Below are 23,641 nucleotides of genomic sequence, written 5' to 3' on the forward strand. Positions count from 1 at the left end.
ATACTAGTGCAAGAGACAGGGAAGTGGTTGGAGGGGAAGGAAGAACAAGGGTAGCAGACATTTACTGGCGTGCAAGCAGAGTTTCTGGAAGGGGGTGGGTCTACAATGTGAGGAGCTCTGGCTTTGGCCACTTGATAATTGTGGAGAATGCAGTCCCGACAGTTGTGCTATAATGTGATGAGCATACGGGTTCCTGAAAACCAGTGCGCTATAGAGAATGTGCAAGAAAACCCATAAGGTTTGCGGGGGAAATGGGGTTAGGGGCACGCCATTAAGAAATTTTGCAGTGACATTAAACGAAGACAGGAACTGAATAACAGTGAGCGCATGGGGCTGCGTATGTTAAATAGTTAAGGAAGGCAAGAATTACTCCAATGAATGTGGCACCTGACCTTGAGGAAGACCTGAAATCTGCTTGTGGAAATGGGTGTCAGAGTGTTGCAGCTGGTGAGTTACTGTGAAGTGGGAGGTGGAGAGTGAGATCTGGAATCCGATAAAAAGTTGTAACACGAGACACGGATGGGCGTAGCTCCTAACACACGTGGTGAACGAGTAGCCGGTAGGTGTCTGAGGTGTGAATGTGTACATTCAGTTCACCAAGGTGCAGTTTTCTGTGTCCACTAGTGTTTCTTGTGGTCAAAACTGCATAAGCAAACACAACATTTGTCTCAGGCTAAAATTGTTCACTAACGCGTCATTCAAATAAATTTGCATTTTTCAAAACAAGTGTTGTAGCAGAACTGACTATAAAAGGGAGAGTATTTCAAAATATTTGAGGGTTGTTTGAGGGTTTTTTTTTTTATTCTCCTATGCAATTATACTGGGAAGTACAAACTCTCAGTTCCAATCATATTCCACCTAAGTATGGTTTTGGCATCGAATAAGCCTGTCTCAACACCGTCTCAACTATTTTAACAATCATTTCTTGCCAAAGTTATAGATGCCAAGTGCTGTGTGAATCTGGAGTGAATTATGAATTTTGAGTGACCCGGGTCCAGATCCAGGAAGCCAAGGATTCTCTAGCTTTTCAAAATGCTCTAACTTCTCATAAAGTTCACTTCAGGGCGAGAGTGGCACGTACCTACAGGATGCATGTGGTTCTCCTGGGACACCACGTTCCTCTAAACACTGATGCCATCTGACTGTTACGCACTACATTCCAGATAAAATCCTGTACATCAACATCCCATCTCATCTGTAGGTGTCTAGTTGAGTTTTCAGAGGACCAAAAGCCTCCTCTACCACAACCAATGTGGCCATCTATAATTTCTCACTCTCAATTAATATATTACCATATTCACACACGTGGAAAGGGCTGCATTTCACAGAGCGAATTCCAAGTTTAATTAAACGGCAATTTCTGAGGTGAATCACCATGAAAAGATAAAGACATTATGCTAATTATATGCAGAGGAATATGGCTCTCTCCTGTTCTCACCCAAATAACCATTTGGATTCGGTATAAAAGTCATAAAAATAAACAGAACCACGTAGTCAGCTTCTTACCCTCCACTGGCTGCACTGGCCCTCGGTGCTTGCGGATGGACTGAAAGTTTACACTACGGGTGCTTCTGAGAGGCACTTCCAGTGTCAGCCACTAGAAGTCCTTAGCAACACACCATCGTTAGGCTGGAGGAGAGGAGAAGGAGCAAAGAAGAGAGAAAACACCACCAAGAGGAAACTGGGGGTGGGAGAGAGCACCAGGTGGGGGAATACAAGAAAAAACAAGTGACAAAATCAGAGGCAGAACTTAGAATGCACCATGGACTTATCCAAAGATAAATTCTAAGTCAGATAAGGAATGTTTACATCCTGCGGACAACTGAACAAGCTATGCGGCCATGACCAAACCCTTATTCACTCACATTTCTAGATTAATTGGAATTTAGCATAACTAGACGTCTCCATATGCTCCCAAATATATTTAAACAGACTAGGGACTGGAGCAGCTCCATTCTGTGCACCATGACTGGATGGAAAGAGAAAAGGGCTCTGGAAAAAACAGGGGTTCCTGTTACCAAAAGATTACTCATGAAGTCAGTGCACAGGTTTAAAATATTCATCCTCCTGTAAACTGTTGGCAAGGTGTTAAAACTTCTGAACAGTGTTAGTTTCACCAAGTACACAGAATTTCTAAAGGCTGAATAGAATTGTGGTTGATCTTGTACCATTTCTGGTCCTGTACAATAGAATGTTCAGAGAAAACAAAAATTACTGAAAATTGAAAAACAAAACAGAACCCAAACTACCCTTCAAAGGAACTCCCATGCAATTCTAAAACTATCCAGAACAATGACATAATAATTCCTACCAGCTCCTGTACAGGTCCCTATATCGTGTTGTGCTTTTCTGTGTGGGGAGCACGAATACAGTAAGTTAATTACAATAACCCTGTTATTTCTCCATTTTATGACCAACCTCATAGGATCGGCCGTCTCCTTAGGGAAGCTCGGGGGGTGCCACGTGTCATTTTCTACATGGTTACTGCGGGAGGCCTTACCCGACTCCCCCACACTCAACAGGTGACCTCATAGCGCGTGATGAGCTGTACTCCATGGTTACATGATAGATGTGGACACACACACACCCATCCTCTCTGGGGCCTTTGGCCATGTCGGCCTCCTAACATTGTAAAATGCTTCTCTGCTCTTCTAAACTGTAACGATGATATGCTTACATCACATCTCATACCATCCCAGGTGGCACCTGTGCTCATCCTCTCTGGTGACGAGTAGGGAGGGATAAGTGAGAGACTCAACTACTTAGAAAGGAACTTTCAACGGGGCCTTTGGGCAGCCAGCCACTCACTCCTGCCTCCAGCAAATGCCTGGGAAGAGGGAAGAAGGGCCAGGGCACTGCTATGACTCTCAGATCTTAGAAGATTTGAAGATAATGAGTGCAGAGGCTACATCAAGGTGAGGTTGGAGCCTGCAAATACTGTGAGTTCCAAAGAACTGATAAGAATGGCTGAAAACCTGGCCCCAGTCATCCCTGCAGGAAGAAAGGGGAACTTGAACTTGTTACCCCCAATTATTCAGTGAGCAAGCTACTTCTGGAAAGTAGATCAGAAACTTCAGGATGCTATACTTACTCTTCCAAGTCACCAAGGACCATTTAGAGTTCTGACATGCTCGTATAAAACGATTATTACTAAATTAATTGGATTTCAAAAGATGCAATTTGAATTAAACATAGTACCTCTTTTATTACTGTGTATTTATATCAAGCCTTTTCTCCAAGGGGATCAAGGTGATTTAGAAACTCCTAATTAACAGAAGGTAATTCAATCACAGTGTTACTGTAAGGTATCATTAGCTTCTCTCAGGTCTGTGATAACTAAGTATAGATGTTAGGTAAGAGATAAAAGCAATTTGAGATTTTTCTGTAATGAAAAGTAACACTTTTAAGCACAACGAAGTGTCCACGGTATTCCAGGGATGACAGAACTGGAGGACAAGAGTGCACAGGCCGGCCACTACAGTATTTACAGGATAAGCACAGGCATTGTTCCCAGCGTTGACCACATAACTCACGTGTTCCTCTGTCTTCCCTTTTCAGAGTAGCGAGCTTAGCACAGTGGTGTGAAACCACCTTCTGCTTTTCACTTTGTAACTTTAAACGTGCCTTTATGAAATGGAGTGACCATGCTCCCCACACGGCAAGGCTGCTGCTGCTGCGAAGTCTGGAGTGATGCTAAAATGTACACACATAAAGGTCTTAAAGCTTTAAGAGCTACAGGTTTCTAGATTTTGAAAAGTAGTAATGATTAGGGTTCAGGGTTAGGGGGGAAAAAGTAATAATGACATGATAGTGATACCATTTATTGAGACTTTGTTATGTTCTAGACCAGTGGTTCTCAACCTTCTGGCCCTTTAAATACAGTTCCTCATGTTGTGACCCAACCATAAAATTATTTTCGTTGCTACTTCATAACTGTAATGTTGCTGCTGTTATGAATCGTAATGTAAATATCTGATATGCAGGATGGTTTTAGGCGATCCCTGTGAAAGGGTCATTCGGCCGCCAAAGGGGTCATGACCCACAGTTTGAGAACCGCTGTTCTAGACTATTTACGTACTCTCATACCCTCTGAGGTGATGATACTATGCCTGCCCTTCAGATAAAGAAATGGACTTGCCCACAGTCGCAGAGTAAGTACCAGAGCAAGGACTTGCTTGTGACCAGGGCTCAAATTCTTTGCTAGCACCACCCGCTGAACGTCCCACTCACCTACTTCCTAGGGCAGTGATTTTCAAATGGTGTGCCCCGAGAATATTTACAACATGCAGCAACTGGCTATTTGGTCAGGAGCACTGACCTCTTTTCCCTTAGGTTGTCAAATAAAAAAAATGACAACAGCCAACACAACAATAGCCGTCCAGTGTGAATGAATCGAAATTATGCCTATTTTTTTGTCAGACTGGTAAGGAACGTATTTTGTGTGTGCTGCAGAATTTTGACAATTACTTTATGTGTGCCATGAGAGGAGAAAGGTTGAACATCACTGTCCTAGGGTACAGGCAGGTCCCTCCTTCATCCCCCAACTTCTAGTCAGAGTGTCTTTGTGTGAGAACAATCTTGTACACATGGATTCACACTCCATGCACACCTGCCTGGATGGATGGTCTGTGTGAATGCACAACGGAATTTACTGACATGGGCCTCGGCAAAACACACCAAGGCATGGCTTCTGTTGGGTGCCAAGTACCCTGGGAGTCAGCTCAGGATGGCCCATGAGATGAAGACAAGGATTTCTCAGGGTGAGGCTGGAGCTGGCGGATGCTGTGCAGTTCAAGGTTTCTTCCCCGGGAGCACAGGAGTGTGGCACGGCTCACTCAGCAGGGCCAGCTTAGAGTCAGAGATGGGGCGGGTACAACGATTGAGAGAAGGTCACTGTCTGGCACTCCAGGACTTCTCTGCTCAACCCAGCAGGAGCCCGTGCCCACCTATTAGCTCACATGACCATCGGGTTATGAGCATGATTTAGAAATCATAAAACACTGCACATCTGTGAGGGCCGTTCCCATCTCCTGGTGGCTGCACTGAATCCGGCTCCTCTCCTGGCCAGGTGAACAAGCAGGAGCCCCACTCTTCCTCCTCCTCTCCCCTCTGTTCCTCAACCTGCTCTGCTCCTTACTAGCACATCTCCATCTTTAGGAATTTCACAGGGTGAAGGATTCCCTGGTAAAGGGTAGGGAGACGTGGAGGGCAGAGGTAAATGATCTGGGGACCTGGGACCCTCACGCCTGCCCTTCCTCCCACCTGTTCTAAGCCCAGCCCCCTCTGCCTCTGCCCCCATGCTCCCCATGGGTGTCTGGAGGTGTCCACGAATCTCAGGTGCCCTCCTCTTCCCAGACTGGCAAGGCCACCACTCAGTGCCTTAAGACAGGAGTGTGACCATCTAGGCTAAGACTCCACAAGCCACCTCCTCACCAGCCCCCAAACCTAACCCTTCCAAGTGCTATTTGTGATGACACAAATCAGTCCCGTTCAGGGACCTGTAGGCACCCTGGGACACAGATATATGGTAGAAAGAACACCCGATACCAGCAGTGGAGATCAAGGTCACTTTCACCCATTCATTCACACATGTATTCTGAGTGCCTGCTCTGTGGTGAGAACCCAGTGAACAGGGCACACACTGTCCCTACCATCCTGGAGCTCAGGTTTGGGGGAGGGGGAGAGCGGTACCTTCCTAAAAGGAATCAAGCCAATGGGTGTACAGTTTCGAGTTGCAGTGAGCGTAAGAAGGAAATGAACAATATGAGGAGGAGCAGGCTGTGGGAATAATCCACAGAGGGGCCTCAGAGCAGCTTCTCCAACCCCTGGTGGGAGAGGGCCTCACAGGTTTTGTCTCTGCCTCCAGCACCCTTTCTAATCCCTCCCCTCAGAAGACAGCTTTAAATAGAATGTGGTTAGCATGGCCTGGATGCTACGATCTGAGAGAAAGCCCCCTCCCCCCTGTGAGGGAGGGTGAAAGGAAACTAGGGGTTTTTAGAGACGACACAGAGCCTCCACCCAATTCCCCTTTCTCCACCCAACCCTTACCCTCCCCTAACAAGAAATGCTTGATGTGACGGAGAAAAGGAGCCCCACTCAAATCTGTTTTTTTGGCTCATTTTTTAATGCCTTCTTACCAAGCGTGATTATGCATCTCACTAACTACGAGTGAAGTTCGTTACAAACAGTATTGCATTGTAACACAATTCTGCCGACACAGCGTGCTCACCTCGGGAACATGGTCAGAAATCAGAGCAACCTTTAATCTTCATGGCCTTCCTCTGCTAGTTTCCGCCTGCAGTGTCTTCAGGTCCTGGCCATCAAAATGCTAACAAGGAGTATGACTACTTTAGGGGCTCACTGCCTTCCCCAGGCCTGGAGTATTCAAGTGCTTACAGCACTCTCCTCCTACCGAGCTAACAGGTAGACTGATGTTCTTATGATTCAAAATTCAACATGCACTGAGTACATAATTTTAGGGGGAAAATATTTAAAATCAACTGAAGCTGGCAAAAGCAAAGCAGTGCATTGAACGAACTACCTTAAGGCCCGTTTCTCCTGACCCTTTTTGTGGGGCTGGCAAACTTCTGCGAAGGAGCAGACAGCACATATTTTAGGCTTTTAGGCTTAGTTTCTGCTGCAACTGCTCAGCTCTGCCACTGCAGCAGGGAAGTGGTCACAGAATATGAAGTGGGTGGAACTTCGTTTAATGGACACTGAGGTTTGGATTTCACAGACTCACAAGAAAGATAGGGCTCAGTTTTAGGAAACAAACGAAAAAGTATGCCGTCCCACCCCAGTTACATTTAGCTAAATACTCAAATAGCCATTTGTATTAACAGGGACTGATTTTTGTTCTGCTTTTGGCACAGATAACTGATTTAAAAGTTAAAATTACTTTGTGCCCCATAACAACATAAATGAGGGTCTAACTCTACCTGAGCACTCTCTAATATAGAATGGTAATGATTACAAACTAGAATGATCAACACTGCTTTCAAAATCTAATTATCAATCAAAACTGAATTACATATTTTTATAAGTAGATAAAGGATCTCACATTTAAAATCTCCATATAAAAATCTGTAACATTTAGCCCTAATAACCTAATATTAAATCTAGTAGGAAATAAATATCTTAAACTACTTAACATGTGATTTTTAAGTTAACTGATAATTAAGCTTGTAGAGTAAAATCTTAACACATCATATTGTCCACCCACTCGGTTTACTGTGAGAGTAATTTTTTATGGTTAAGAATTTAAAATGCCCTAATTAAGTTAGAAAATACTTTAAAACCATTATGAAGTGTTATTGTTATTTCTGATAAATTCGTGTGGTAGTAAAATCGGATTTCTGGTATTAAAGGTGGTTATTATAGTGGGGTGAGTGGCATTAATTATGTCACAGCAGCCTGGGGGGATATAAGTGATGAGAATGAAAAACAGTAGCTGTTAAAATAGAAAACCAAGGGACAGTTCCTGCAGCCCCCACAGGGGGAAGGCACCACCCAGGCAGGAGCTGATTAAAGGTTTGGTGAGGTTGAGGGTAAGCCTTCCCATCTATGTGACAACGAGAAACAAGGACCCTGTGGGCAGTGAATTTTTTCAATCTTATGAACATGAGGCCAAATGTAACATATCAACAAAACAGGCTTACACCGCACCAAATGTTATTTATAGGACTATGCCTAGCTGCGGAGAAAAATCACTGCCTCGTTACTCAATAGGCTGTGGCAAAACACCTTTACAATTTCTTTCCCCAGTTCATGACTAGGAACATAACAGAGAGGAAAAAAAGATCAGAAATGAGTACAGCCTACTGCTCTTGAAAAAATGCCAGAAGGTAGCTCAAGTGCCTATAATTACATTTTCTCAAAAACAATTCTGAAATATATGATTTTTCATATAAACTGGTTATTTCAATAGCTTTATTTTATGAAGGTAATTCCATCCAAATGATCCTATTTCCTAGCGAGTTGTCTTCTAAAATGTGATTGTACATCCAAAGAGTATGTATCCATGAAAACAGAAGAGCTCAACATTGCATTTACAAAATGATCTATTTATATACCATCACTAACAATTCTGTACATGTATCTAATATAATTTCAATCTTTTCAATACAACTCCAAACTGGACTTGCAAACTGGTGAATTTCTAAATGGAAAAGCATATGCCGTTCTAAACCGCACAAGAATGGGTGGCAATAAATCAAGTTAAGCCCTAGCCAGTTTGGCTCAGTGGATAGGGCATTTCCCCGCAGACTGAAGGGTCCCGGGTTCAATTCTGATCAAGGGCACGAACCTTGGTTCCAGGTTCCCCAGCCCTGGTCAGGGTGTGTGCAGGAGGCAAACCAACTGATGGTGCGTGCAGGAGGCAACTGATTGATGTGTCTCTCTCACACAGATGTTTCTCTCTGCCCCTCCCTCTCTCTTCCATTGTCTCTACAAAAATAATTTTAAAAAATTAATGAAAAAAAGTATCCTCGGGTGAGGATTAACAACAAAAAATAAAATGAAAAAAGAAGGGAAGGAAGGAAGGAAGGAAGGAAGGAAGGAAGGAAGGAAGGAAGGAAGGAGGGAAGGAAGGAAGGAAAAGAAGGAAAGAAAAAGAAAAGAAGAAAGAAAGTTGATCTGTGATGTGGGTCTTGCATGTATAAAGTCAGGGAATGATGGAGAACATCAAGATCCTGAACAAAAAATTTACATTATCAGTGCAATGTACATGCTTTCTAAACTCTAACTCAAATATGAGCAACAATGGAACAGGATGAAATAATAAACAATTTATCCTTTTAATGAATCTTTAACAAAAAATACTTCTGAAAAGAAACTTACATGTGTGATTCGTACTGGCTAACTGCAGCCAGCACTTTAAAGCCAGCACTCGGGCAAATTATCTCCATTTAACTCGCTGGGGAGCATTCGGAACCACGGACGGAGCCAGAGGCCAGGGCAAACAGCAGGCTCAGAGGCCAAAGCAGCCACCTTTGCAGGTGGAATGGAGAAACACCATAGGCTTCACATCCCCGAGTCCCCGTCTGGGCAGAAGCTGCCACCTTTAGGGAAACCAACTTAAACAGTGAAGGTACATTTACTGATGGGGTGTTTCCAGAGAGCACCTGGGCTCCAAAGTGGAGCCCTGTAGCGGTGGGTTCCAAAGCTTTATCCCAGTCTCTGCAAGCTCACAGCGATGGAGATAAATACAATGATTTCTCCTTCAAAGTAGCGACCACACGCTGGCACAGCCCCCTCTGTGCCAACCCGCACACAGGAACAAGGGGACACTTAGCTCCCCCCTGGGTCCCAGGTGTGAGGGAGCCAGAGGGCTGGCGCAAACGGCGGAGAAGCCGCTGCATGGATTAGTGAGCTAAGAAATGCATGGTCCAGGTCAGCTCATCTTCATTTTGGGGAATCTGAAAGGATTTGGAACTTGGGCTGCGTCAACACATACCAGTTATCACACCCTGAGAGCCAATTAGGCTCTTTGTGTCTCTGATCATCGCTTTTCTGTTTGAAATGGATTTCCACAAAGGAGGACAATCACATCCACAAAATAAGACGTAGAGATGATTCCACTCTGCAGACACTACAGAAACGATTTCAACCACTGACGCCAAACAATTCTGGATGCTATCTAAACTTTTCATTTTTAAAAGGCGTTATAGCATTAATAGTGTTTGATGCATGTTTTGAGAGCAAGTAAAAAAATTCTGATTCTGGAAATTATGAATTGCTAGAGGAATACATGCATGAGGTTCATGTCCTTAAAGTTATTCCTATGCTCCCCCCTTTATTCCTTTCTTGGCAATTATTAGGCTTAACATACATTCTTCATCTATACAAACCCACTGAGGGGAAGCCGCTGTTCCAAAAAGCTTCAAGAATATTTCTCACCTACCTAACAACAGTCAAGGTACTCTGCCTATTTGTCTTCATGACTGCCCTTTAGCTGGTCTAGTTCTGAAAGTGGTCACATTGTACCTCTAACTCTACCTCCTGGCTCCCCTCTGAGACATCCAGGTCTTTCTCTAGGGCAGCGGTTCTCAACCCGTGGGCCGCGACCCCTTTGGGGGTCGAACGACCCTTTCACAGGGGTCGTCTAAGACCATTGGAAAACACATATGTAATTACATTACGATTCATAACAGTAGCAAAATTGCAGTTATGAAGTAGCAACGAAAATAATTTTATGGTTGGGGGTCACCACAACATGAGGGACTGTATTAAAGGGTTGCGGCATTAGGAAGGTTGAGAACCACTGCTCTAGGGGGAATTTCAGGAAGCTTGTCTTTACTACAATCCACAGGACAAATGCAGAGGGGAGGGGATGCTGTACTCTGGTGGCCACAGCAATAACAAAGGTGTATGGGGATCGTGTAAAGCTATTTTCCCACATATGTTGTCATAGTTTAGAAATCATTTTGCCCTGGGGGCTTTCCACCTATTCAAACAGCGAGTTTCAGAGCCTGGGTCAGGAGCAGCTACCTTATAAAAACAAAGACACTTCTCAGATTTAAAGGTCAAATTAGATTTTCATTCAGGTTCCCACCAAAACGACAGGCGTGCAAGTGAGGCTCCGTCAAGGAGAAACTACTTTCTAAATTATTTTAACATATCTAACACCAACTGTGGAGCTTCGTCCTCTCTGGTGGGCAAAACAGCCCCGGCAGCTACCAAGGCTGCACCCCGGGTTGGCAGCTCTGGGACAGAAGGAGGAAGGAGCAGGGCAGGAAAAGGGGGGGCACCTCTGGCATCCTGATTGGAGATGGAGCTAGAAACTTCCCCCACCACATGGACAAACTCAAGGTGAATGGGGAGTGAGAGGTGAGGACACAGACAGGAGACAGACAGACAGACGTCTGCACCTGCTCCCCTCCAGGCACCCAGAGGCCGCTTTGCAGAGGAGCAGAGGGAAAAAAAGTCTGAGAGACTGAGCATTTTCCCTGAAGAGCATTTAGAGTCCAAAGTGGATATTGTAAATTAATGCCACAGATCAAGTTTACCAAACTAAATGAAAATTTAGGAATACCCATCTCCCCCTAAGAGAGACAGAAAAGCTACATTTCCTTTGCCATCTTAGTTAACTGTAAATTCTGAACTCGAACTTGGCCACACAGACCTAAGGCGATAAGAAGCTGAATTAGGATGATGGCCACAGAATGGAGAGCCAGCCAGCACTGCCTCGTCCGCTCAATTAAAGTTTATTTATTCAACGTTTAACAGGGACAAGAAGTTAGTGAGTAAACTAGGATGAGGAAGCTAAGCGCTTCCTCACAGTTTTGAAAAGCCGCCAGTGCATATGGTGACTGACCAAAAAAACTGTGTAGAAAATAGAGAAAATACAGAATTTGAAAGGTGTATATGGTCCCTTTTTTTCATTTTCTCTAGGGGTCCTTGACAGACAGAAGAACTTAGCATACAATTCAAGGAAGTACCTTTAGCCACTGCAGAAACAAAAACAAAATGCTTGCAATCAAGAAGAGAATATGTCAAAAATAAACTTCGAAGGAATTATACAAGAGCAAATCCAATATGGAATTTGGTGGGAACACAGGAAGTGACTCCTCTGCTCTTACAGAGGAAGAAAAAAGGTTACAGCTCTGCAATGATCTTATTTTATCAAAGATGCAATACTGTTCTTTTGCCTAACGCATAGGTTCAGAAAGAAGGTCCCTAACTTTTCTGGAGATTTAGGTTTCAGACATATTTTATACATATTTCCTACCAGATACAGGGAAATAAAGTGTTTTAAAAACAAGCAAGCTTGCTCAATCCCATTAAAAAGCAATAGCAAAGCTCTAAACAGAAAAGGAAAACAATGGAGACCCCAACAAACACTTGGCCCCAAACCACGTGGCCTTGGTTGAAATGAAGTCCACCCACAAGCTGAAGTGATGCCACCAGGAGGCGCCCACTTCTCACTTACCAACAGCAGCACCTCGTTGTTATGTCCTGGCTTACTTAGAAAAGTTAAATCAGACTTCATATGACAGATGGCACCGTGGCTTGCTTAATACCATTTATCATCTCTTGTCTGAAGACAACATTGGACAACGTGCTGATCTCCACTGAGGTTTTCATCTCTGTCCTCCCAGAGATCTTGGAACTGGGTATCAAATTTAATGTGTAAAACAGCTCTATGATGACATCTCTTTCCAGAGGACCGCCAGCCCTAGATGCTCCTTTCCCCCCAATTGTTCATAGCTTAGTATTGACACGTGCACTTTGTGCGTGTGTGTGTCTGTGTGTGTGTGTGTGAATATGTGTTCCTCATTGGTTTCCATGGAGACATGTACACCTAGAAATCTGGATCAGAGACAAAGTCTTATAATCACCACCACGTGCTCACCCTGAAGGACTATCTTCCAAAAGTTCCCCCATCTCCCACATCTGATTCCTGAGAGGCGGCCTACTACGTCTGATCTGATGATACACGCGATGCTATCATCACATTCCTTTAAGCATTCCTTTCCCTTTCCATAGGCCTGGCAGCTGTTCTGGAGTGGCTCCGCTGCATGGTTTTGATGACTCCAGAGAAATTGCTTTTGTTTTTTATTTGTTTGTTTCTTTCCACTGGAAAATAATTTTTAGTGAGACCCCACCAGCTTCACAATCTGTTCCTGCCATTAAGCTCCTCCTTCTTTGCAATCAGTCTTTCCTAAGTGGTCCCATGAATGCTCTCTTCTCCACCACTTGTCTGGAAGCAGTCATGGCCAAACTTGGAGGTGCTCTACCCCTTTAAAAAGCAATAGCTGGAATAAGACTGAGCTATAAAAAAAGGGGGGGGGAATGGGGGATGTATCCTGCTATAGAGGGAAGAGCAGAACCCCAAAGGCTGTAGCTTAATTCAGTGAAAGGAGAGGTCCAGCCAGTGACGTTTCTATTTTGAAACGTCATGCCCTCTCTCCCCCCTTTTTAGCTCAGTCTTATTCCAGAGCATAATATTCTGCCTGGCCTTTTATTTTATAGTTACAAAGTTGGGAAAGTTGATACCTCCAATTAAAAGAAGCTTTAATGTCAGGTTCTGAGGCAGGAGAGCGAGATGGAGATGGAGAGCAATAGTAATCGTATGACAGATCATCTCTGGTTTGGTCCAGATGGGCAGACTCCATCAATTATGATGTGTGATTTATTTATCCACTGTATTAAGCAAGACAAAACACACGAAACCACACCGACAACATAAAGCAGAGTGTTCCTGATGTTGTATGCCAACTACCAACAAGTCTGTGTAAGAAGAAATCTTTCACTTCGCTTATTTGATTGAAAAAAACCTTGCTTCTCTTTAAGGAATATTTAAAGTTATGAGTTAGAAGGGACAGTAACTTATATAAAAAAATCCAGAGAGCAAATAACATCCTCTTAGACAAAGCATCTTGCTCCTTTTGACACTAAAAAAGTACTGTTCTCTATTGGATAAATAGATCCCCCAGAGAACAAACAAAGGAACTGCAATCACAGGAATGAATTCATGGATAATCTCTGAACAGATGGCGGCTGCCCGGGAGTCCACCGCTGTGCAGAGGCACACCCAGGCTGCCGTACAGAGGTGGGCATCATTTTCTTTTACCCCTTCTCGCCTTTTCCCTTCCTACAACTGCATCTTCAATTTAATTATAATCACTAAAGCATATTCCATAAAAATTATAGCAAATCAAGAAACAACCATTTTTCCTTTAAAAAACACCTTACGGAGATACGAAGACAACATGAGCTCTACCCTCTTAACAAATTTTCAGTGTACAACACTGAATGGCTTTGTCACCTGCCTTCCTGATCTAGGTCCCAGGCCCAAACCTCACCACTTCCAGGACCAAGAAGGTATCACAAATAGGGTAAAACCACCGTTGGGGCAGTTGTGAAGATCTGTTTGTTGATGGCAATCACAGGAGCCATTAGAACAATCGAGGGGCCACAGTAATGGTGAACTTACAACTAATGCTCTACATAGAGACACTTTAAGAGCTAGAGGGAGAGTTATTAATAATTACACTGGAACAGCAGGTGTTTTGACAGGGTCATCTCAGGGAAATTGGGATGTGGCACTCTATGCCTGGGCATTCTTTCTAGTCTCCACAGGGGCTTACACGTTGGCATTTCCATCAATTCCTTCTCCGCAGTCTCTTTTCTCACAGACACTGGCGTATTCCCCACATACTAGCTTATTAATAAGAGTTTAGACTCTGAACAGTCATCACAACCTCGAGAGCATTAGCACACATCTGTACCCCAGGGAGACACCAGAGGCGAGGCTTCAGCGTGCAGATGGCAGGGACAAGGAGCTCTGCAGGGGATTTCCTACGCTGCCCTCACTTCTCATCTGCAGTCTCCTAATTACAGATGGGCAGTCAACAAAATGAAGTAAGATTTTATTTCTAAGGTTAATTTTGGGTTAAGTTCAACACAACATTACAAAAATAAAGAGCTACAGTTAACGTTACAGGCTGTGCCAGACCATAGTACATTTCCCATCAATATTTAACCATTGTCACAAGGTGAGAGACCATTAAGTCACTAAAAAAGGACTGCAAAATATTGCAAGAGTTATAATACTGCTGTAGGAAAATTCCAATTTTTAAAGTTCAAATCACAATAATTTGAATTCATTGTAAATATTTTATAGCTTATCAGATAGAATAAAAAACAGAGCTAATCGATAAAGTTAGGGGCACTAGGCAGCTCAGCTATTCCAATGAGAGATCACATAAGAGTCATTTATCAATTTAAAAAATTAAACAAGCTAATACCTTCTGTCTTATCACTTCTACAACAATGCACATTGTTGACATTATATGCACGTAAGAGTTACCTAATAAGTATTAGCAACTACCAGTCCAGGGAGAGGAACCAAGGAACACGGACCGATTCCTGTGCCCAATACTGTGGTGGGTGCCCTGCGGAGGCAATAACAGGGTAGACTGGACAAGGGTTAGTACTCAGGCCCGAAAACCTAGCCATGGTCACCCTCCTGCTCTGGATCGGCACTCTGCCTCGGACCAGATCCTGGGTACTGACCCTTTTCCAGTCTACCCTGTTATCACCTGCATAGGGCACCCCCACCCCACTCACAGGAAGGTTCCCATGAAGAAATGTCACCGTGTGACTGCCACAGCAAACAGTGAAACACCGAGGGGGTAAGTCATGTTAGATTTGGGTCAGTGAAATAGGTCTGTAAAATGTCTAGTAGCTTAAGATTAAAAAGCATTTACAAATATAAAACTTAAAGAGTTGGGAACTAACTAGGTAGCCTGGGTCACAGCATGAAAGAACTCTTCAATTTTTTCCACATTTACCTCTTTTCCCTATATCCACCCCCCCCCCCCCCCCCCCCCCCAAAAGTCATGTTAGATTTGGGTCAGTGAAATAGGTCTGTAAAATGTCTAGTAGCTTAAGATTAAAAAGCATTTACAAATATAAAACTTAAAGAGTTGGGAACTAACTAGGTAGCCTGGGTCACAGCATGAAAGAACTCTTCAATTTTTTCCACATTTACCTCTTTTCCCTATATCCACCCCCCCCCCCCCCCCCCCCCCCAAGGGGAATCTCAGCATAAGCTTCCTGTGTTGATTTCACTCCCAGCTGCCTCCACTACCTTCCAGTAGACTGGATGTTCCCTGAGGAAAGGGGCCAGCACGCTGCTCTCCCAGTGTTTATCAGGTACATGCCCCTGGCCTGCCTTCCAGCTGCAGGTTGGTTGACTCCCCGGAGTTTGCCTGCAGTGTCCAGTGTTCAGTCCTTTATAGCTCTTATACGACCATGAACTCTAAGCTGGAAATGGCAGGGATAAAAAGCATCTGCTACAAAGTGTGGCCATTGTGTAAGAAAAAGATCAAATACCACTTTTTTAAAGGTATGAACTGATAAGCTATTTAAAACATTCCATTCTTCTGACTTTTACTTCCAAGAAGTGAAGAAAATCAAGAACAAAAGTTCTTTCGAAATTTTGTGTTGGGATATAGTACCCCATGGTCAAGTCAATTTGTGAAATAGGGCATACTATGTCCATCACGCTCTCGGTAATGCATTGTGCCAGCAAATGAAAGGCCCTGAGAAGCCCTGCAATAAAGGCATCTGATTAATTTGTTCAAACCAGTATTTCCCCAAATTGTTTCACCATGGAACCTTTGCTCCCATGTGACATTTACTAAGATCCTAAGAAACCAAGGTTCCTCAGAACACACTGTGGGAAACGCTGACCTAAGTGTTTTTTTCTTTCCCTTCTCTTGTACAAATCCCTCTGAACTGCAGCTTTCAGATCAATTTACAAAACACTTAAAACTATTTTTGTTGAAGTACATGATAGCAACTTTGTTTTGGTTTTGACCGAGGCTACATGGGAAGAAGCCTAGTGGTCTGTGGGCTTAGCTTGTGCATTCAGTGAGGAGGAGAGGAGGCCTCCTGCCCCTGAGCACTCTGAACAGCGAAAGGTGACAGCCTGGCCCACCTGGGCGGGAGGGTCCAACACCAACCTTAACCGTGACAGGCTGGACAGCAGCTGCCAGCACTCATAAATTCGGAGAGCTTCAACCACATGGTGAGCTTAAAATGGGTGTAGTTCACCCACTAAGTTCTCCCTTTGAGTTACATTAAGTCAAAAAGTACAATATGAGCAGGATGTGACTAAGAAAATGCCAGATCACCGTAAGAGCAAATCTGTAATATTCCAGGTCTCCCGAGGACATCGCATTACTGTTCCGCTGATTACAGATTATACGTGTCTCAGAGCACCTGCTGTGCGAAAGAAAACCACTACACCGGACAGCGCTTGTGACGGAAGCACCTGCCCCGTGGGGCACTTATAATGTACTTTTTTTAAGCATTAAATTTCTCACCTTTACCAGTTTGAAAAACGAAAACAAAACAAAATGAGTGAATCCATGGCTGGTTGCAGAGGAAGATAAAAAAAATACTCTTTACTATATGTAAGTGATATAGTTATTACAAAGCAATCTATTATCAAATCCAATTGAGGCAAAAGTCTCTGAATCCTGCTTTCTAAAACAACACCAAAAGACTAAACTCCCTCCAGTCCCACAGGTCAGAGAAAAGTTTTTCCAGCACAGGTCAATGCAGCATGAAATAGGAGAGCACACCTTAGCACGCGCTCTTAAGTATCTGGAGTATGACCTTAAGACACCCTCTCAAGCAGGCTACGTAAAAGTACAAAACGACTCACTGTGTCATAAGTTGTTACTATCTTCTTCAGAACCTCAGGCACGATCCCCTGCAACTCCATCGTGGGGTACTGCTCGTTGAGATTCAGGACCACCAGGGGCGTGTTATCCGGCCCCAGAAAGCGGGGGGACACGGCCACCATGCACTGCATGAGATTGGCCACGGAGGAGAGGCCGCACAGCTCCTTGAAGGACACCACTGCATTCTGTTAAGGAGAAAGGAAGGAGGCACTTTGTAATTAATCAGCGGTTTTAATTTCTCATGGATATTATATTCGGTACACTTGATTATACTTGAAGTGCCTAGTACGACCGTTGTTAGCAATGCCATGACAGAGCTGGCTATTGATTATTTTATCCTGGGAAAACTGGCTGTTTTCCAAAGTAAATACAGTTACAGATATTTATCATACCAATTTATCAAAATTACAGAAACTGCAAACAAGTTAAATTCTTCCCAAGGGAAAAGCCTCTCTTCTGATCAAAGTTCAGAGCAGTGCTGAGGCTGATATGCAATTATGAGGGAACAAAAAGAACGGCGTCTGCATTCAAAAAAGGTACAGATTAAGAAAAAATATACCAGGCTTAAAATAAGTATCAAGTGTGCCAGCCACTCAAGAAGGAAAGGAATATTTGTGAGGCAGGAGCTTGAATCTCTCTCACCTGTTTCTACCTGCTGGTTCCAAACCTACAGGAACTTGGAGGATGCTGCAGTTCTTGTGAGGTCTGCCCAGCGGGAGACCTTGGTTACCCATGGCCTTCCCTGCTTAGTGCCTCCAGGGACCTCCATGCTTCTCCCTCCTGCCCCATCTCTTTTTCCTACTCATCAGAGACGTGCCATTAAATACCCATTACAGAAAGCGCTTCAACACTGTCCAATGCCCTGAGTTGGCAAGTTGGCAGTCTCTGGACACTTACCCAGTGCAAGGCGATAGTAGGCGTGTTTGCTACAAATCACCTCACTTACTCCTCTCAACAAGCCATGCTGTGGAAGAGGAAACAGCCTCCGCTATAGGCCTCTCTGTTATTTGTCTAAGGCCACACAGCTGGTAAGTGAAGGAGTCAAGATTTTACTTGAAATCTGTTGATTTTAATCAGTGTTCTATATAGCAGGTAAACTCTAATCAAAGTGAGCCAGGCTACAGGGCCCTGACCTGGGCTGAGCATGGCGGCCGGTGGGGAGGGATCCGGGCCTGCCGACCCCTGTGCCTTCCTCTCTCCAATTCTCCGGTTCTTAGAAATGAGTGGCACACTTTAGTTTTATCTTTTAAAAATGTTTTTAAACATTTTCTTCTATTAATGTTGCTTTAAACATGGTCATCACACCATAGGTCATCTGGCTCAAAAGCACTTCAGTGCTGACTGCTTACAGCAATAAATCACAACTGTCATGTCTGAGTGGAGTCTCTGCCTCACTCTCACCTCCGTTTACTTTCTTCACGGCTCTTGCTGTATTGGCAGTTGTCTTGCTTGTTTATTCACCTGCGTACAGTCTGGGTCCATTTCCCTTCCTGGCTCTCCCCCCAGCTAAAGTCATCTGTGTGTTTACTGCGCATCCTCCTGGCCTACGCTACTGCGCGTGGTGTTCACTGCACATCACCACCAACTGCTCTGTCGGGTCCAGAGCAGACACAGGTTCTGGAAAGATGATGCCCAAGCTCTGCCAGGTCCCCACATGCACCACAGCAGCCTTCCGAGGGGCAGGGGACAATGTGGCTTGCTCAGAGCTCAGACTTTACCAAGACATTCTCACCCTCAGAAACAGGGGAAAACCCTTCACATTGCTGGTATGCTTTTACTTTGAAAGAAAGAGAATAAAATTTCTCTATTGAGGGAAGGTCTCTTAATTAATGAAGTATCCATAGAATTGGTAGAAGAGTGAAATATATTGAATTTTCTGAGTTAGATTTTACTTGCTGATGGCATTCTTCTTATAATAGTTGTATACAGGGTAGGGCAAAAGTAGGTTTGTAGTTGTTTGGATGGAAAATAATACAACAATTAATAAATAGTAATACAAGAAGAAACTGTGTTTCATGTACTCACAGCTGTACACCGACTTTTACCCCACCCTGTATACACACACACACACACACACGTAATCAGTTAATATATTATATGTTTATTAAATAAACGCACGCTAAGCAGCTGTCATGCTCACAGCACTTTTCACCCTGGGACCAGTCAGGGCTGGTATCCCTGTGAGGTGCCCTCACTGCCCACTTCTGTGTAACTCATGGGCCCTAGTATACTGCTAGACATGTGGACGATCCTTAATTATATACATCATTCCTGATAGCTCTTAGCCATTATATAATTCAGTGGCAATCATTAGACTTGTAATTGATATACACACCACATGCCTTTTACTTAGACAATTAAATAGCTGTCCTCTACAATCAAGAGGAGGCTCAAAAGGCAAACACATTGGCTTAGTTAAGTGCTTGCTATTTTCCCCACAGAACAGCTCCATAAAAAAGAACTGGAACACATCCCCTTTATTCTAATAGGTCATCAATTTGTGTCCCAGCTAAGGAATATCCAGAAAAAACAGAGATTCCCATGTACACTACCAGAAAAATGTGGGGTACTGTTAAGCATTAATTAAAAGAAACTAAGATGTGGAGTATGAGACAACAAGGAGACTGGCTGATCTGAACATGTTATCAACATTCTCAATACCAACTATGGTTTTAAAAGTCTAAATGATAAAAAAAAAAATGAGACTAGTGGTAAAAATTCTAATAAGCAACTGGAATTTATAAATAATTTAAAATCAAGTATACTATGGTAAAAAAAAAAAGACAACAACAAAAAAAAAACAGCCCTCCAATATATCCATGAACTACATGCATGCACTAAGAAGGAGAACCATTGGGTAAACACTGAAACGCAAGAACATACCTGCATGTTCTCTCTCAGATCTGTGGCATCCCTTATAGGGGGCTGGGCATTCTTGAATACCTCGTCTACAGTTTTAATCCACAGTGTTCTCAAAGATGCATATTCCCTGGATTTCTTCCCTTTCCTCACAGAAAGGCCCCTTTTATGAGGTTTCCCTCCTCCTCTTCGGTTAGTAATGGCCACGTGGACAAACAAAGAGGCATGTGCTAGGACCTCTCCAGTCAATGACTGCAGGGGGACATGGCGGTAGCCCGTCTGTAAACATTCAAAGGGAATCGTGTACTGGCCGATAAACTCATCCCCGATGTAGTCATCATCTAGTACCACAAAGCGCACCATGGCCAGTTCCGGGAGGTTGATTTGAAATTCAAAGCTTTCATCGAAAATAGGAGTGTCTCCATTCTGGTGCACTGTTTTTGTCCTTTGTTCTGCACAGTCGGCAGGGATTCCATGAATTTCCACATAGACATAAGGATCCACCACATCACCTTTGGCACCTGACCCCTTGGGTTTGGGAAAGTTCTGCCCGCTGATTATTTTGATGTGAAGAAGCTGAGGTGAGACTCCTGGGACAGAGTCTTTTGTGTTGGCGCTGAAGAAGGAGACTTCCTCCCTCATGATGGCTGGCCGGAGGACATAGCCACAGTTCCCATTCTGACTAAACCAGCCGATGTTCAGATCCATCATCAGTCCCGGCGTCTGAAAGTTCATGGCTACGATCTGACAGCCACATTTCCAAAAATCTTGAGGGTTCATGTTGCTAGAGTCAATCCTCATGGGGCTGGGAAAAACCCGCGCGAGAAAACGCTTGTTGTAGTTTACAAAGTCCCCTGGATTCTCATTGGCGTACTTGCTGGCGAGCACTTCGTTAAAGGAACAGACCTCCCAGTACTTCTGAACCTGAAAGGACACCTGGAATTCTTTGAACTGGACTGACTTACAGATGCTCACCAGCTCGGACAGCTCTTTGCAGAGCTGAAACCGCTTCGCAGGCACACTGTTGGGCTGCTCCGCGTTCTCTTTTCCCATCCTCTGAGACATCTCGGCTCCTTCGTCTTCATCAGTCACGTCTCCTTCCACTCCAGAGCAGCTGGAGGACAGCTTCTTTGCTTTTATTAGTATCTTCCCTTTCAGGACATCTGGGGATGGTAGGTATGTTTCCTCCACATTGGGGGATGTTGTATAGAGCTTGTCTCCCAAAATTTTCTTCATGTGCTGGACCATCACCTTCTGCTGCTTAATGGAACAGTGGTTCTCTAAACACAAGATGAGCGGGTACTCTGAAGCGAAGAATGCATACTTGTTGATAATGTCAATGACACTGCGGAAGACTATCTGAGAGGTCATGGTGTGGCCCGTGTAGATGACAGGCTCGTTGTCTGGCCCATCCCATACATCTAATTCAACACTCCGGCAACCCATTTTAAGAGCTCGAATGTACCCTGTGATATCAGAGGGGCCTCGGAACTGATCCTCTATTAGGTATGTATTATGAGATGAGTTTATAAAGTAATGAGACAAAGGTTGCTTCATATCCTGGCAGACCTTCTTATGTTCTGGGTCAAATATATAACAGTCGGGTGACATAAGGTAGTTAGTGAACCCGTCTATGGAGAGCCAGCCCTTTTCCTGGCCCTCTTTGGATGGCTCATATTTGTGAATAATTTCAAGGCTTATTTCCTCATTTATGTGTGCCACACCCTGCTCTGCCTCAAGAAACATCATAAGGTCCTTGGTATCAAGGAATTCTTTATTGCTTGAAAACTGAACTAAAAGGAAATAGATTTCGGGTCTAGTACAAAGCTCATGGAAAACCTCAACAAATTCTTCCCTTGTAACTTCAGTACCAGCTGTGTCCTTGGATTTGTGCAATTCTTTGAACTTAAGCTCAATTTTGCTGGTTTTTAAGCCAGGATTGAGGTTTCTGATACACTGCACCGCATTACACAGAGTTATGTGTCCAAGGTTATCTACATCAATTTCACTAAACATTTGTGAAACCCAGGAAGTCCTCATGTTGTCTTGGCTACTTTCTAACATATCAAGTGTATGTTTTCCATAAGAAATTAGGTACCGCAGTCCCGTAACCCAGATGTTCGCAACATCTGCAGAGTTGGCAACCAAATCAAGTGACTCGTAATTCTCGCCATATATGACAGAAAACGCACAATCTTCAGATATCTGGTCAGAAATGCCATTGCTGCGGAATATGTCTGTGTTCTTTCCTGTTCTCACTTCCTTGATGGATTTAATATCAATCTTGGCCTTCTCAGAATCCTTCTTTGATGGTTCCCACCTCAGGCTCTGCATGTCGGCATCCAATAAAAAATACCTATGGTAAATTCTAGAGTTGGAGCGAACCTTTTTGAGCTCCGAACCCTCAACCATTGAGTTGATACAATCACTCGCACTGCTGATCTTCTTCTCTGTTGGCATGCTGCTGAACGAGACTGTCTTTTTCCGTTCTCTTTTCTGTTTTGTGCCATCCTAGGAGAAAAAGAAATAGTGCATCAGAATAACATAAACATAGGCTTCTATGTTCAAGACTAGGAATAAATATTTAATTGTCTTGAGAAAAAAAATCATACTATTAGGATTTCCTATCCTATGTCCTATGATGAATGATACTCATTGACTTCTAAAGCTTAGAAGTAGACTTGGCATTTCAGCTGAACACAAACAGGGAAGAAATCATTATTGAACAACTGCAATTCATGGGTACCAAGAAACACAATTTCAGTAACATCTAATAAAACCTTTGTATAGAGAGCTGGCTACATAATTAGCAGGCCTCAGGGAAAACTGAAAATGCAGGACTGTTTGTTGAAAAATTATTAACAATTCAAGAAGGTAAGAGAAGAACAACAAGCCACGTGCAGGGCCCTTCCGAATGGGGGGCCTACATTTGCACAGGTCAGACACCCAGGAAGCAGCCTGCTTGTACATACATTTCCTACACGTTTCTCAAAGGGTTGTCACTAGACCACTTGCCTCAGAACTACCTGGATAAAATGCAGATTCCCACGCTCATGGTACCAGATCTCTAGGGGGCGGTGTCCAGGAATTTGCATTTTAGGCAACACTCTAGGTGATGGGGATGCACACTAAAGTTTGAAAACCACTTCCTGACCACTTTGACTCACTACAATGTCTGAGCTATTTCTGGAAACTATACAGAACAAATGACCAAAACCAGCTCAGTAGAAACCATGTAGTAATAAATAAGTAGACACTGGGGTTCCAGCAGAAATCCCTGGCCCTCCCTAATGTCATATTAGATTATTCCTGGTCCTAAATATGTCAGTAGATATGGTGTTACTGCTGCGGGTTTGTTAAATCTGAGTGGGATGTCGCAATTACAAGTGCAGTGGGAGGTGCCTCTAAAATTCCAGAGTTGATTTAATAAAACTGATTACCATGAACCAGGCTAATGCTCAGAATGTGTCACCTAAGTAATGCCAATATTAACAGATTATTAACACTACCAAGTGAAAAATTACAGGCAGCATCTATTTCTAAAGAAGTTTACAACACTAGTAACACCATCCTCAACTTCCCTA

At 43.7% G+C, this 23,641-nt stretch overlaps 1 protein-coding gene across 3 annotated transcripts in view; it reads right to left on the reverse strand.

Moving 5' to 3' along the window:
* PLCL2 (phospholipase C like 2) overlaps positions 1-23,641 on the reverse strand; it is a 163,274-nt gene that overhangs the window by 42,966 nt on the left and 96,667 nt on the right. For all 3 annotated transcript variants that reach the window (XM_006770170.1, XM_015568096.1, XM_015568097.1), the window contains exons 2-3: positions 20,082-22,568; positions 17,180-17,383 (exon numbers count right to left, since the gene is read on the reverse strand). In XM_006770170.1, the coding sequence (XP_006770233.1) occupies positions 17,180-17,383; positions 20,082-22,517 (2,640 nt within the window). In that variant the 5' untranslated portion in view covers positions 22,518-22,568. The remainder of the gene's footprint in view (positions 1-17,179; positions 17,384-20,081; positions 22,569-23,641) is intronic.

Source organism: Myotis davidii, unplaced genomic scaffold (assembly GCF_000327345.1).
Source record: "Myotis davidii unplaced genomic scaffold, ASM32734v1 scaffold962, whole genome shotgun sequence".
NCBI lineage: Eukaryota > Metazoa > Chordata > Mammalia > Chiroptera > Vespertilionidae > Myotis > Myotis davidii.